This window comes from Lonchura striata, chromosome 13 (genome assembly GCF_046129695.1).
Source record: "Lonchura striata isolate bLonStr1 chromosome 13, bLonStr1.mat, whole genome shotgun sequence".
Taxonomy (NCBI): Eukaryota; Metazoa; Chordata; class Aves; order Passeriformes; family Estrildidae; genus Lonchura; species Lonchura striata.
The window spans coordinates 14,917,473-14,932,664 of NC_134615.1; the positions used below are offsets into that span (position 1 = coordinate 14,917,473).

The 15,192-nt window shown below is 38.5% G+C and overlaps 2 protein-coding genes across 3 annotated transcripts in view; one reads left to right on the forward strand and one right to left on the reverse strand.

The window, feature by feature from the left end:
* SLC7A6OS (solute carrier family 7 member 6 opposite strand) lies at positions 1–5,707 on the forward strand. The gene is made up of 5 exons (XM_021535246.3): positions 1–144; positions 842–1,207; positions 1,538–1,735; positions 2,602–2,725; positions 3,179–5,707. Exons 1-5 carry the CDS (start codon positions 1–3, stop codon positions 3,298–3,300), a joined length of 954 nt encoding a protein of 317 aa, XP_021390921.2. The 3' UTR covers positions 3,301–5,707.
* Positions 4,733–15,192, reverse strand: part of SLC7A6 (solute carrier family 7 member 6) — a 27,260-nt gene continuing 16,800 nt past the window's right edge. For both annotated transcript variants that reach the window (XM_021535245.3, XM_021535243.3), the window contains exons 6-10: positions 9,549–9,652; positions 8,426–8,522; positions 7,607–7,756; positions 6,731–6,914; positions 4,733–5,566 (exon numbers count right to left, since the gene is read on the reverse strand). In XM_021535245.3, coding sequence (XP_021390920.2) covers positions 5,472–5,566; positions 6,731–6,914; positions 7,607–7,756; positions 8,426–8,522; positions 9,549–9,652 — 630 coding nt within the window. In that variant the 3' untranslated portion in view covers positions 4,733–5,471. The remainder of the gene's footprint in view (positions 5,567–6,730; positions 6,915–7,606; positions 7,757–8,425; positions 8,523–9,548; positions 9,653–15,192) is intronic.

A 15,192-nucleotide genomic window follows, 5' to 3' on the forward strand; every position in this document is an offset into this window, starting at 1 on the left:
ATGGCGGGCGCGGCCGTGCTGCGCGTGCGGCGGAAGCGCGGCGGCCCCGAGCCGGCCGAGGCGCTGCTCCTGGCCTGCAAGCGGCGCCGGGCCGAGCCCGCGGAGAACAACCTCTTCAAGCTGGTGGCGACCGTGTCCTCCAAGGTACCGGGGCAGACTGGGCCGGGCGGTGCTGCTGGAGGGGTTTGGAGAGCAGCGGCTCTGTCTGGCTGCTCCTCGCGGGTGGATGCGGGGTCCGGGGAGCAGCCCGGCCCCGGGCAGCGCCGTCCGGTGCCGGTAACCGCGGGCACGGCGCGGGCAGGGCAGGAGCAGGGTACGGGCCCCGGGACGCGCTGCGCGCAGCACCCGCTTTTCTGCCCTTGGAGACTGCTCCTCACTGGGAAACTGCAGAACAGGCAATAAGTGAAGCTTGAATTTCTGCTGTGTGAGATGCTCGAAGGTCAGCTCTACAAGGATAACAAACACCATTCGCCATCCAGCCTTTTGTGTTGCATAAGACTGGTCCGTCTTGGGAAATGGTCTTCTTACTATAAAGGCTATCATCCCTAAATTTTGGTCTGTTGCAGTCTTCCAAAAGCATGTTTTTGTTTCGAGAGTATTGTGTACCACGAAGTTGTTTGAAAATCAAATTGAAACAGTCTTAGGCCTTCTGTTCTACATCTTCTGCTTTCCTCCCCTCATAACAAGAAAATTGTTATGTTGCTTAAAGCAATAGTAGAAGTTACTTGAACGTTGTTAGGATTATTGGTACTGCAGTTCTTCATCCCTTCTAGGAAGGAGTATGACTTGCTATGTCGATGTTATCATTATATTCCCGCTCCGTTTTGTTCCTTTCCCCCAGCACGAACCAGTTCAGAAGTATGTCAAAGATGCCATCACGCGAGACAAAGCGGCTCAAAGCCTGCACCCCTCTCTGGGAAGCACCCAGCGAATCCTTCGGGAGCTGCGTTGCGCCAAGCAGGCGGACAGGAAGGAGAAGCGGTACCGGGTGATATCCAGCCACCGGCCCGGCTGCCCCGGCACAGCTGCACCTGCTGCCCACGGCCAGGCTGCGCCCCGCGGGGACAGCCCGGAGCAGGATGCTGCCCCGGAGGAGAGTGGCACTGTCCATAACAGTTCAGACTGCTGCAGGGAATTCCAGCTGTTTGATATTGTACAAGAAGAGGAGATGGTGGGAGATCCCAGTGTAACCACTGCAAACCCACAGGTCAGCTATGAATTTGGTGTACTTGAAGTACTTTGGTATGGCTGTTGAGTGGTACATGTGGGCAGACTGCTGTGGGAGTTTTCTTGCACTGTAAGTATTCCACTATTTAATAGGAGCCAGATTACAAGATTGCAAGCGAAGGATCCTAAGTGCACTAATGTTCAAACAGACAGTGTGCAGAGGTGCTGCTTAAGGAAGGGCTTGTACCACCCTCTTTTTTCTTTGCCCTGGTCTCATGTGTAAGTTCTCTCTCTATCTGAAAACTGTTGGCTGTAAATAAGACTTTGCATACTTTAGTGAAAATACTAATTTTTTATTTTTTCTCATCAGAAGACTGATCCAGATGCAATTCTCTGCAATGCAGTAGAGATGATCCGTGAGCGTTTAAATGTTTCTGAAGATGGTAAAAAAGAACATGGTCACAAAGAAGATGAGTATGTTTATGACATCTACTATAAGGAAACATCAGCCCCTGATTGGATTGAAAATATCCTTTCTGTACAGCCCTATAGAGAAGAATATGAATGGGTAAGGGTGTGGAAATACCAATCTTTCTCAACTAGAAAGATCACAAATAAAAGATGTTTAAAGTCCTGCTCTTAAAAGGTGCCATGCCAAGAAAGGTGCTTTGAGATAGACACTACATATATGCTCAGTCACTTCTGTGTTAGGCCTTTTGAAACTGCCAGTCCCACATTCCTGCAGGTTACTGTTGATCCCAGGATATCATATGACAAAATGGAAGGGATGTTGCTCGTGTAATAAGAAGAATCTGTCTGGTTTCAAACTGACAAATTTAGCAACATGAAACTTGAGTACTTTATGTCTTGCTTGCAATTAGGAGGCAGCCATGAAAATGTCATTGTAAATATGACTGAATGAAAAGAAGAGCAAGGGGGAACACACACAACTTTTACAGTATTTGAGGACTTGACTATAATCTCAGATTTTTTTTCATAATAAATTGTTCTTCAGTGACTGTGGAGTTAGGAAGTTTAATGTACGCTTCAGTCTTGTGTTGTATAGTTCCTGTGATCAACAGACTTGTATATTGGGAGCCTGAAACTACTTTCTCTCTTCCTTGATCTATTACACTACTACTGACATGAGTAGGATTCAACTAGACAATAACATTGAAATGCTGGATTGGAACATATACATGTGTGACTTCACTGATTTTTCACCTAAAGCAGAAGTGTTTGAAGTGTTACAGTGAATGTAGTGACAACTTAAAATCTTCTGTAGTGTGTCACTGCAGAATTCCTTCTGCTTGCCATCAATAAGTATTTCCTAGCTCTTTCTCATCTGTACAGTATTGCACAGGTGGATGAAAACCCACTTAACATTCACTACAAACACAGACACTCAGCGTTATGTTTTTTGTTGACATGCAGGTAAACGATGATCCTGGCCCAGAGGAAGTATATGAAGATGAAGATGATGAAAATGATGAAAATAACTGGCGTAATGATTATCCTGAAGAAGATGAATTCTTACCTGAGGAAGATGGAGAAAAAGGTACACCTGTCATAAATGCTGTTTGTTTTGCTGCTGTGCTTGTATACATCCCCTCTTTTTTACATGCTATCCCTAAAAAAAGCAACTTAACTGAGCACTGCTGGGGTAGCATTCTGCTCTTACAGTGGTGAAATGTGTGTAGAGGAGGATTATCTTTCTTCGAACTAGAAGAGAAATTAGTGGTTTTGAAAAGACAAAATTGAGAAGTCAAATTGAGGCTGCTGGAATTGCAAAGGTTTGCTTGCTTAGACTTGGGTCCACATATTTGTTAAACACTGCCTCTGCCTTCTGAAGTCCCTACCCCAGAGTACTTCAAGCACAATTCAAACCTGAGGTCATACAGAAGTTGTTCAGACTTTGTTAGTTTCTCAAGAAGCTTAAACTAGTCTGATTCACTTAATTTTTTAAGTAAAAATAAGGGATAATCTAGAGGTGCTGATGCTTTCTCTACAGACTCTGAAGAGAGTTTCAGTGATGAGGACCAATGTTACAGGAGAAGAACATGGAACAAATATCGACAGGAAGTTTTGCAGGAATTTGGATATGATGAGACTGAAGATTTGGGTTCTGACTAACAGCCTGGTTTTGGAGATGAAATGCATACTGAAGGTGAACATTTGCTGCTGTAGAAGAATGTACTATCTGAGCAGCCAGTTTCAGCTGGTGGCTATTAAACAGATGGGTGTGACTATGGCCACTTGACAACACAAATTTTTTTTCCAAGCATAAGATGCTCTATGCTTTAAAATAGAATTTTCCACCCATTGCATGTGTTGAGGTTTTGAAGGGATCTTTTATTTATTTTTGTTTTCCCAAAGCTGCATGCCCAAGAGTTTGTACCTGTAGCTAATGTACAGACATGGAGGAATTGTTGGCAGCAGCCCTTCTGGTCATGACTAATACATCAGGTTTCACAAAAAGATCGTTGTGTCTGCCCTGATGGCAAGTGGAAGTTCTGGAAGGCATCCTATCCTACTGCTTTCTACTTCATCTGTTCCTGAGTGTCAAGTGACTTTCTTCACAAGTGTTTGAGCAAATGAAATACCTTGACCTGTCCATTGCTCTCCCCAGTAGTTTTACTATTGGAGTAGAACAATGTGCATTTAAATTGTAAATAAATTTTTTTTTTAATCAAGTTTTCTTTACTCATTTAAAGATCACAGAAGCTGGTACAGCTGAACCCAGGTCACCATTTTAACCTTATTTGTACATCTTTAAACAATTCCACAATTCCACTGTACTTGTTTGGACACAAAGTATTTCAGCACTCTCCTACTTGAGTCTGTAAAAATAGCTGATAGAATTAGCTCTTAGCTGGTCAGTGTCATTCATTGAACTGGAAGCTACAGCAGTACTTAGGCCAATCAGTCTTGCCTGGTAATGGCAAAGTAGTGGAGGCAAGGTAGTTTTGTTTGCTTCAGAGGAAGGTTAACATGGCAGTGCAAAAATCAAAATATCCCGACTATTATTCAGGTCACTGATGCAACTGTGGTGCACCCTTTAAAGTGTGTATTGCTTCAACCATAATCTTGTAATTGTGCTTCAACCATAATCTTGTAATTACAAGATTTAGTTCAGCTTAAATGCACAAAACCAAATGTGGCCAAACTCAGGTCAACTGAGACAGACATTCTGAACTAAGGTAAAAATCTCAGGTATGTTTTTGAAGTACATCTCACTTTGCCAGAAAAGCAGTCTGGCTTCTTGTTGCTTTTTGCTAAACCAAAATTCAGTCTCAAAGCTGTCCTGATTTTAGGCTTACAGTTTTGGAATTACATAGACTAGCACCTTTTACTTCTGTTTTTATTTCTAGTTCTTTCCCCTGCTACTTAGTTGTCAAAATCAAGTATCTGCCACAGAAATTCTGCTATAGAAGGAAAAGTGGTTTCTGGGAGGTTTTAGATGGTCACTTTCTAGTGAACAGCACTGAAATTTATAAAGGGAATTTTCTGATTGCTGAGGTAACTCAGCTACTGTGTCTTCACTGAAAAAGTTCACAAACAAATGTTTACAGGCTTCAAACTGAACATTTTAATTTTGGAATTTTCATAAAACCTAGCAGAAATTCAGAAAGTACTAACAAGTTAACAAGAAAAAAAAAAATCAACAATCATTAATCAATTCTTCAGTGGCAAGATGCTTACCTGATTAAATCTTGCCACAGTCAGATACATTTCCATGTAGCATACAGAATAAAATCTTTAAGGGAAAAAGGTCGGTTCAGTCTATAAATAATGGAGCAGAACTTAATTTTTCATTAGGGGCAGAAAAACAAATGAAGTAGCTTGTTGTGACCAGTTTTCTTCTGGGAAAAGAACTGAGTACAGCAAATAATTTCATGCAAACATCCATCAGAATTAAGCTGGAAATGACTTAGTCTTTGAAGTCGAAGTGGGTTTTAGTCTAACGTAATAATACATTACTTCACCATGTGGTTCTGCAGAAATCTAATTTGATCCATTAGCTCTTACCATTTTCATACCAATTCTGAAGAAGAAACAGCATTGACACACAGACTGTGTGAATTTGTAATCACTATCCAATGAAAACCTGCCCTGAAAACATGCCACAGTCTAGGAGGATGACACAAGGGCATGATTCCAATGTTGGAATCCATCTGCAATTAAGAACATTTTCAGCATTTCTGAAAGACCACCGAAAACAGTTTTTTTGTGTCTTCCAGTTCCAGCTTTTTCCTTTCATTTGTATAACTGCTCCCTCCTGCTTCTTGTAATGGCTTTAAACTTTATTTTGATTTGATTTCTGGTTTCTTTTCTTCATTTGGGTCCATCTCTGTTAAAACACAGTAACAGAGCATCTGCATGTTTCGTGTGATTGCACCTGCAGAGAAATTTGCAATAGATTAGAACAATAGCCACCTATCTCAACTCTAATTACAAAATACATCTGACTAATGAAAGCTGTCAGGAATGCTGTCTCACTTCCTTTTAGGGAAACAAACAATAAAAGCTAGTACAATAACTGTGTCCCATTCATTTTTAACAGAATCTTGCACTATTCTGTTGATATCCTAGGGTGTTCTGCTTCTTACGCACCCTGCCAAGTAGCTGAAGTAAAATCTTTTTTCTCTATAATGAAGAGCGCAAAATTGGTGGAATAAAGAAAGTAAAACTAATAGTACACAGGGAAAGCTACAAGATTACTGAGTATTTACATATGTTCTACTAAGCAGCACCACATCCTGCTTTCAGGGTAAGGTTATGCTATAAACCTTCCTTACCACATCATGGCTGTCTCATATAGTATCAATAACAAATGTGCACCAATGAAGAAAAGCTGAAATTTGTGTTATTTAACTGCTGCAACTCAACAGAAGGCAAAATTCCATTCTTTACTGACATAAAATCTGTTTTCAAATACCGGATTCAGTAAAGCTGGACAGTTCGTGCTACCAAGAATGTACACACATTTTACAGTCATCAATCTTGGATCAAATACTTTTTTCTGATGTTTTGGCTATTGCTGAACAGTGTTTGCACAGTATCAAGGCTTCTTTTCTTTCCTCTTACTCAGCTCTTCCTGCAGCCAGCAGCATGGGAGAGGGTAGGAAGTCTGGCAGGAAGATGGCCAGAACAGCTCACCCAAACTATGCAAAGGGCTATTTCATGCTATCTGGTGTCATGCTCAGCAATAGAAACAGGTTGAGCAAGAAGTGTTTGCCTGTGGGAATGTTTTCCCATGCAACTTGCTGCTGCTTGGAGACTGGCTGCACACTGGGCAGTCTGTGAGATGAGAGACTGACTGCTCTTGCAGCAGCAGGATTTTTCCCCCTCTTCACTTACTAAACTTTCTTTGACTTGACCAGCAGGTCTTCCCACTTTTGTTCTTCCTGTTCTGTCCCTCGTGCTGCTGGGGGTGCTGGTGAGCCAGCCCTGGATACTCAGCTGAGTCAGCCCACCACAACCTTTTCCATCAACAGACCGAGAGTCACCTACTTACTTTTCTTATTTCCTAACAACATCTCCAGCTAACAAAGAAACTTACCCATAATCTTGTTAATAAATTGAGGTCTCCTTGATGCAGGTAAATAGACTCCCAAGAAAAAGAATGGAATTCCAGATAAAGCAATGGCAATTCCAATCACTGAATTTATAAAGTCACTATAGAGTGGCACTACCACCAGAAATACTGTGCATATACAGAATATTATTGGAAAAGCCAGACTCAGCTGCAGACAGAAAAAAGACAACACAATGTTAATGAAATATTCACTGTCTATTGTTGCAAACATTATGATATATGTTTCTCTCTGAAACCCCCTTTGTGATTCTCTGTTCTTCCTCTCATGTATCTGGCTATTTAGGTCCATAAACAAATTGCAAAATTATTCTTAATGGAACTGTTGCTAAAAATTGCAAAAGTAATCATGTATGGTAACTGCTGTGCTGAAAGAAAGTGCAGAGTGGCATGAAGTGTTTTTAGACAAAACCAGTAAAACTTGGGAAACAAGGATTACTGACTTTTTTCAGTAGAGTGTCAAAGTAGAAGGTTATTCGAGGATCAGATACCATCAGAGCTAAAGGTGATCCACACAGTTATTAACTTGATAATTTCTAATCAGATATTGCACTGATAGATAAAAGGCTAACTACTATGTTAGGCTATTGAGACATTCTCCAGTGGGCAGACAGAAGAGGTACTTACTGAACCAGATTATAATAAAGTATACTGACACAGCAATCTCTTGCTCTTACCTAGCAGACAAGCTAACTTTCATGGTACAACATCAAATGGAAACCATGTTTTATGTTCTGATCAGTCTGTAACCTTTAGACTTAACATCTATGGTCCAGATTTTAGACAGTACTTCTATATTATATGGAAGTTAGGGATTTTAAATAATTGTGTAATAAGTATTACCTTAAGAGGTCTTGGTCGATCTGGTTCTTTCCAACGTAGATATAACTGCCCAGCAATAGACAGACCAACAAAAAACCAGTAACTGAAGCTGAAGTAATTTATCAGCTTGAAGACATCTTCTACAGCCAGGTAAATAAGGGTCATAAAACACTGTTAGAAAATAACAAGAGTAAGAATCTAAACCCAAAAGTTTGAAACAAATGTTTATCCTGATTTTTGCCTTTAAATAACACCTTATACTCCTTAGTGTCTGGTGTAATTTTATGCCTCAAAAAATTACTTTCTCAGCAATCACGTTGATGATAAGCATATTTTATCTCTTGGTAATTTTTTTTTTCATTTTCCGTTCAATAATTCACATTCTTGTTCTGAAAAAGTTGTCTTAATTCATTAACTGGATCATAATAAATAACATTCTGCTTCAGGGGACTGGGTTTCTCAGAGATGCATTTAGATGCAATAAGGATCTGAGAGAAGCACTTTAGGTTCTAGGAATAATTTAGTCTTGAGCAGCAGAAATCTTTTCTATACAATATTTCAATTATTAGTTGCAGTTTCAATTGACTGAAAATGCAATTGTCTATTGTAATCCATGGTATACAGAACACATTTCTAATGGCATGGCCTTCTGCTAAACTGATGTTCTGATTTCAGCATGGAATAGAATACATACATGGACTAGTTTTTTTATACTTTTTTCATGTTTTTATACATATATATTTGTGTACAATTTTCTAGCCCTGTGTTGAAGCTCCATTTTGAGGGAAGCTGTGCTGTGTGTCCCATCTAATTAAGTTGAAAAGAAAAGCAATAACTTGCATTGAAGAGCAGTGCTGGCACAGGTGTGAACCTCTTTATGTGGATCATAGACAACAGATCAGGAAGGTGACCTTCCCGAGATCCTACAAAAAATAACCTGAAAAAAGCAGTAAAACGCATATTGAGACCACAGGCAAGAGAGAATATATTACAGAAAATCAAAGAATAACACCAGTCAAAATAAATATATACAACACTGAATTTCTGTTCTTTAAACTGGAACCTTCTTATAAAGATGTACCATACAACAACCATTGAAAGGCAGGCAAGGTTTTAGAAACATGCTGGTAACAACCATTTTTTTAAAAAATCATCCTACAGGTAAAATAGGCAATATCTACAGTAACTGAAATAAATTTCTATTGTTTCACAAAATTCTAAAAGTTAGCAATTAAAACATTCCAGCTTATGGAAGAACAGCTTTCAATGTCAATCAGAAGAGATTGCCAGGTCTCTAAAATTATGTCACTCAACCACATGCTCAAAAAACACACAATTTTATTCCCAACTATTCTATACTGACTACTTCACCAAATGATTATATTGCTTCTCAATAGAGGCATTGCAAATTCAATGGACTGGAACCATATTAAAATGCCCAAATAAATATTTTTCAAACTTTTGCTAGTTACATCCACAATCAGTGCTCAAAGAAAAGGTTCTACACAGTATCTATCCTCAGCTTTCTGATTGCAGCTTCATAGCAGTATCAAGTTTTTTAGGGTTTTTCTAAGCACAGAGTTTTAAAATACTGATTTTAAAAGGTCAGTAAGTTTTACATAAATACATTTGAAAACAAAAACTTGCTAGAATTATTCTATCAAGCAAAATGGAAGGTAATGCAAACAATCAGAAGGCCTGAGGACTCACCACACAGACAAAATTCATTTGATATGACAATTTTGCTCCCCAAGAATGCTTTGGGGAAACAAGGCAGTGTTAAGGGTGCATGTACAGACACACAGACACACAAAGAGGTTTATTCAGATCTGTGATTTTATTGTGGTTATTCATTATAGGTTCAGTTAAAAAAGTATTTTTGCCTCTCTCATAATAGATCAGCATAACAGTAACATGTAAAAGATTTATAAACATTTGTCAAACTGAAAGAGAGATGCTCTACCTTGATGATGCTAGAATTGAAGCATTAAGTCCACCAAAACAAGAAAAGGCTACAGCAATGGGAATTGTCCAGCTGAAGATACCAAATATCCTGTCAGCAAATGTCTGATGAAAGGGAAAAGAAAAGGAAACATGAAAACATCTGCAAAAAAAAGAATATGTAAAACAATGACATCACAGCTTTTGTAACACACTTGTATGGAAAAACAGTAACATAGTAAGGACAGTCCATAATGCAGCACAAAGAATCACACAGCTGTCTTATTTATTTATGGATTTTAAATAAGCACAAACTTCTTTAGCCAAGCATTTGAAGTCGTATTTTCTGCTCTCAAAGGAAAATAAAATGTTTTGAGAATTTTCTTCCCAATCCTAATATGTTTTATTATCTAACTGACCTACAGAACACAAGTGAGCATTCTTTGGATTACTAAAAATATTATCTAACCAAACAGGGAAGTGCCATATTGCAGTGAATAACCATTGCCAACATCACAGCTACTCTTTATAGATTCTATTCAAGGAATCTACTTTAATTTCCTTTTTATGGATTTCCTAAGCAATATCTTTTCCTTTAGCTCCACTGGCAGGGCCTGTGGACTCTACTCTCACAACCTGGCAAATAACAGAGCAAGTGATCTTATCACTTGCTCAATACTTGATGTTGCCAGAGACAATACTGCAAGAAACTGTGACGACTGTCCATGGCAGAGCTCTGAAACCAAGAAGTCAGGAGCATCGAAGTTTCACAGGAAGTGGTAAGAGCCACTGACTGCCAGCAGTCTTGGCTCTAAAACAAAAATGGGTAATAATTTGCAATATACTGTCCTGGTCTATTCTGTTCAGCCTCCTTGATGAAGAAAAAAGGGAGAGGTACTTAAAGTATCAGACAACACATAGAAGAAATTTAATTAATGCAGACTGACAGGCATTCCACCACCCATCTTGGTCTGAGCATTGTACATATCTGGACATTAGCATGAAGTTAGGCAGACACTGTGTTCAGAGGACATGGGTGGAAGCCTTCCTACCCATCCCAAGTTTACCTCACATGACTAAATCACTTCTGTGATTTCTCTTACAGAAGCAAACTAAGTCATAGCAGCAAAAGAATCATATCTACATTAGACAGCATGAAGTCACTATTTAAGGAAGCAGAAAGGTACATACTCATGTATAAGTAGTATTCAAACAAAGATTTGAACATTTCTTAGCAAGTAGCAGTAATCTAAACCTTTTATGAGCCTTTCTCTAAATCACTTTCCCATCTCTCTCTTGCTTTATACATTTCAAGGCCTTCAGACATAAAAAGCATAGGCAGTAATTCAACTTTCTGCAGGTCTGTGTATTATAAAAAAATTTCTTCAGTTTTTAGTATTTTAACATTTTTAAACACCTTGCCCTTGACTTCCCCTTCAATGCACTGGTCTTCATCATAACATTTATGAGCTAAGGAGCTCAATCAAAAATGATAAACACTCAGAACTGGCCTTTATCTGTAACCATATGAAGTTATCTCTAATAGTGGTCAAATTTTGATTTAATTACTGCAGGAACAAGATCATCAATAGCAGTGCACTACAAGCTGTTTTCTTAATGTTTTTGTAGGTAAAAGCCTAAAAGACTTAATATAGTTGATTTGGGGTTTGTTTTTTTTTTTTTGTTACATGAGTGCTTGATTTTCATGAGACAAAAACTTATAAATATTGTCAATCTTTAAGCCACAAGATGCTGAGAAATTCACTGACATAAACCAAGGCTTAGCCAGTTATAGTTTCCTGTTCTTTGTCTTCATGGAAAAAATGCTTTGTCCAGCACATTATCCAGGTTATGGGTCAGAATCCATCTCTGTTTTGCTCCATCATTAACACTAAAAAGCAGGATATATTCCATCCTTTTGTGCAATTTAAATGAGCTTCAGACAGGATTTCCTGCTGCTAAAGTACAATGTAAAACCACATAATCACTTCAAGGGAAGTTTGCCTAAAGGCTCAGAGTCAATGCATCAACTGTGTCACCCAGGTTCTCAGAAAGGCTCCTCTCTTCCTGAGCTATTTTAGTCTATACATCTTAGCACAGCTTCCCTCAAAATGGAGCTTCAACATGGGTGGAAAAATACATGCAGATTCTTACAGATATTATAAAAAATAACATAAGAAAAGTATAAGAACTAGTCCATGTATGTATTCTATTTCATGCTGAAATCAGAACATCAACTTAGCAAAAGACCATGCCATTAGAAATGTGTTCTGTTTACCATGGATTACATTTTCAGCCAACTGAAACTGCAACTAGTAATTTACATTATTGTATAGAAAATATTTCTGCTGCACAAGACTAAATAATTCCTAGAACCCGAAGTGCTTCTCTCAGATCCCTATTGCATCTAAATGCAGCTCCCCCTGAAACAGAATGTAATTTATTATGATCCAGTCAATGAATTAAGACAATTCCTCCAGAACAAGAATGAGGACAAGATGAAAATTCTAGTAAGCAATTGTTGTAATATTCTAAAGGAATATTTAAACCTGAACTGCTGATTTCTTAAGCCAAACAAAGTGAAATTACCAGACAAAAAACTCCTGGAGGATTTTTTGTTTTAATATATAAAGTTAAGATACAGAACAAGATGTTAGAGAATTAAGATGTTTAGTAAAATTGCCTAAAGGATAAGCATTTAGATAAGTAATATTAACATCTAAAGCTAAAGAAGAGAGAAAAAACCTATTAATGTAATTTTATGCTGAAGAATGCAAATTAGCTAATATATCATTTGGATAAATTTCTTCCCCCCAAAGATGTTCTTTGCAAACGTTTTCTATTTCCTTTTGAAACATCTGGTAATGGGCCAGTGTGAATGACAGGTGCAGGACTAACTCAAAGGCTATTTCCATCCTGTAATGCATATCCAGTTGTTCTAGGAGATGCTAATACTGTTCCACACATCTTGGAAAACAACAATCATTCATATGAACAGTAAAACCCACAAATTATATACAGACCAAAATGCTACAGGTACAATGTATTCTGGATGCAGGCTATGTTCTATATCAACATCAACTGCTGATCAGCTCAAAGCCTAAATAAGTGATTTCCCTAGAGCTGCACAAGTCAGACTCTTCAAGAAAGAGAGTAATGGGGTGACAGCCTCTACCAAACACTGTCATTTCCAATGTACTTTCTAGCTGTAGTTGGGATTCCTCACAGAGCAAAGGGTGGAGAAACTTCAAGAGCTAAACCTGAGGTGAAGCAATACAAAAGGCTATTTTAATTGAGAATCATCTAAAAAAAGTTCAGCTTGGTTTGCCAAGTAGATCTATCTGCCTGCAAAATGATCTTTCAGCAAAACAAAGTTGAAAGGCACCTGAAGTTTGCCTAATCTATCTATTGATATTAACCATCTTAACATGAACATAAAGACCCACCTGCTTTCAGGCAGGTGTTTTGTGACAGTGTTTCACCTTAATTTATTAAAAAAATCAGCCAAATTCATTATTACTACTCAGACACTTGAGTACAAATTTATAAATCTTTCAATACCCTCCTTTCAACAGATGCCAAGAAATGTCTTCTTTAAAGCTCAGCTACAGTCTCTTGTGAACAAAGACAAACCCAAAGACCTCCACAGTGTTTCTTGCTAAAAGAGTTGCTGAAGTCTAAGTAAAAGCAGCCACAAGAAACATTCACTGCATGCATATCAGAGGATTATTTTGCATGAGAAGGCAGGGTAGAGAAAAGTACAACATGAAATCAAGTTATCAAGCACGCACTCTGAGTGCACTGCACCAAGAAGGGAAAGGGGGAGGGAAAAGTAGAAGAGTTAGTGGTTGCTTTCTGCTAAAACCACAATTGTACAATCATGGATCCTCCACAAATGAGCCAGACCTGGGCTTTGAGCTGAGCTCCTCACTAATTCTACTTGAACTACCACTACTTCTGGGAGCTGTGAAGTGCATTTATAAAAACAAATGGGCTGACAATGGAGGAGAAAATAGAGCATTCACAAAGATATGTGGAGGATGACAGAGGAGCCTACCTGGAGGCAGCTATAAGCAGAAACATTTAGTCCACCATAACAGGAGAAAGCCACCACTATGGGAATGGATATCATCTCAGGATTCTTCTGAGAAAGTCTAAAGAGCAAGAAGGATTAAGAGATTAAATTGTCATCTCTGCTATAGTCTGACAAATCCTGTAGTCCAGACTTGAATTATAATTGCCTCTAACAGCTTGGAAACAGAGAATCAGAGAAGTGCTGATGTAACACTTGCAATTACAGATACATTTCTTTTATGCCCTCCCATCCATTGAATACGTAAGCTATACATAGTTACACGCACACTGTAGGACATGCAGCTGGAATTGTTCCCTTTAGTTTTGATTTTTTTTATTCAAACCAACATCAGGGAATAATCACGAAGAAATAGGCTTTCCAGCCATGTGCTTGTCAGCTTAACTGCACTTATTTAATCATAACTAAAATGTCACCTTACTCCCAGAAGGATGGTCAAAAACTGAATTAGAGCTTTGTTTCAAGGCATGAATGACTGAATAAACTACATTTTATTTTTGTCTTGGGTTAGTTTGATCTCATGGTCATCAGCTATGAAGTTATGAATGGTTTGCAAGAACACTTTTTTGTCCTTTTAAAGGTCCAAACAACAGTTCTATACAAACAGGCTGAACTAAAAGCAGCAGAAATTCCAGCATCAAGAGCTGCCACAACAAAATACACAGGATACTGCCTCACACTCAGTAATTCAGGCACACAGATGAGTAGCAAGACCCACATTCATATTGCAAATCACAAGATGAGAAATGTTTCACCACATTTAGCTGCACATGGGACATGTACTTGAAGGCACACAAGAAATGTCAAGACTACACTGAGAGCATATGGAGCCACAAGCACATGTGAGGCTGGCAAAGCACCACACAGTATTGATTGGAGGGACAAATGAAGAAATAGAAAGAGAATGTAGCCTAACATGAAAAAGCAATGTATACCAAAAAAAATTCCAAGAATTATGAGGTGTTTCTATTAGGAAAGTTTAAAAGGCATCTACAGAGCCTCTTCATGTAACTCATTTCAAGATCCTACTGCCCAGAAGCTTTTCCAGACCAAGTGCTATTAACATTCTTACATGAAAATCATACAGAGCAGTAATGGGATATATATGCATATATGTATATATGTATATGAATGATCTGACTGGTATATTTTGGAAACACAATTAATTCTGCTTTAACATGTCTCTTGAGGTGAAGTATAAATACATTCACACATTACAGGAAGATCTGGCAGTCAGAACTGCAGCATGTTTTCTTAATTTTGAGCTTCTGAGGACTCTGAGGTGCTACTGCCTAACAGAAACAAACTCTTGATTTATGGCAATCAGGAAGTTTCACATGCCAAAAAACAAGCACCAGAGCAGAAGTTTTTTCCCACTGCCATAGATTACATTGTCAGGATACTGTATGATATCTCTCCCAACTGACCAAATTAGATTTAATGCCACATATATTAAAAGAAAGAAAGAGTGCCCATCAACCAAACCCAGAAAATTGTAAAGGTGCAAAATGTGTCTCTTGTAATTCTCATTTCAATTACCATTATGTTGATTAATTCTACTCAAACAGACATA

What these genes read in the sequence shown, in the direction of transcription:
- SLC7A6OS (XM_021535246.3), top strand. Translation starts at nt 1, where the DNA reads ATGGCGGGCGCGGCCGTGCTGCGCGTGCGGCGGAAGCGCGGCGGCCCC. An exon ending in TGGCGACCGTGTCCTCCAAG is followed by an intron (nt 145 to 841) that starts GTACCGGGGCAG and finishes CCTTTCCCCCAG; the next exon opens with CACGAACCAGTTCAGAAGTA. An exon ending in TGAGGAAGATGGAGAAAAAG is followed by an intron (nt 2,726 to 3,178) that starts GTACACCTGTCA and finishes CTTTCTCTACAG; the next exon opens with ACTCTGAAGAGAGTTTCAGT.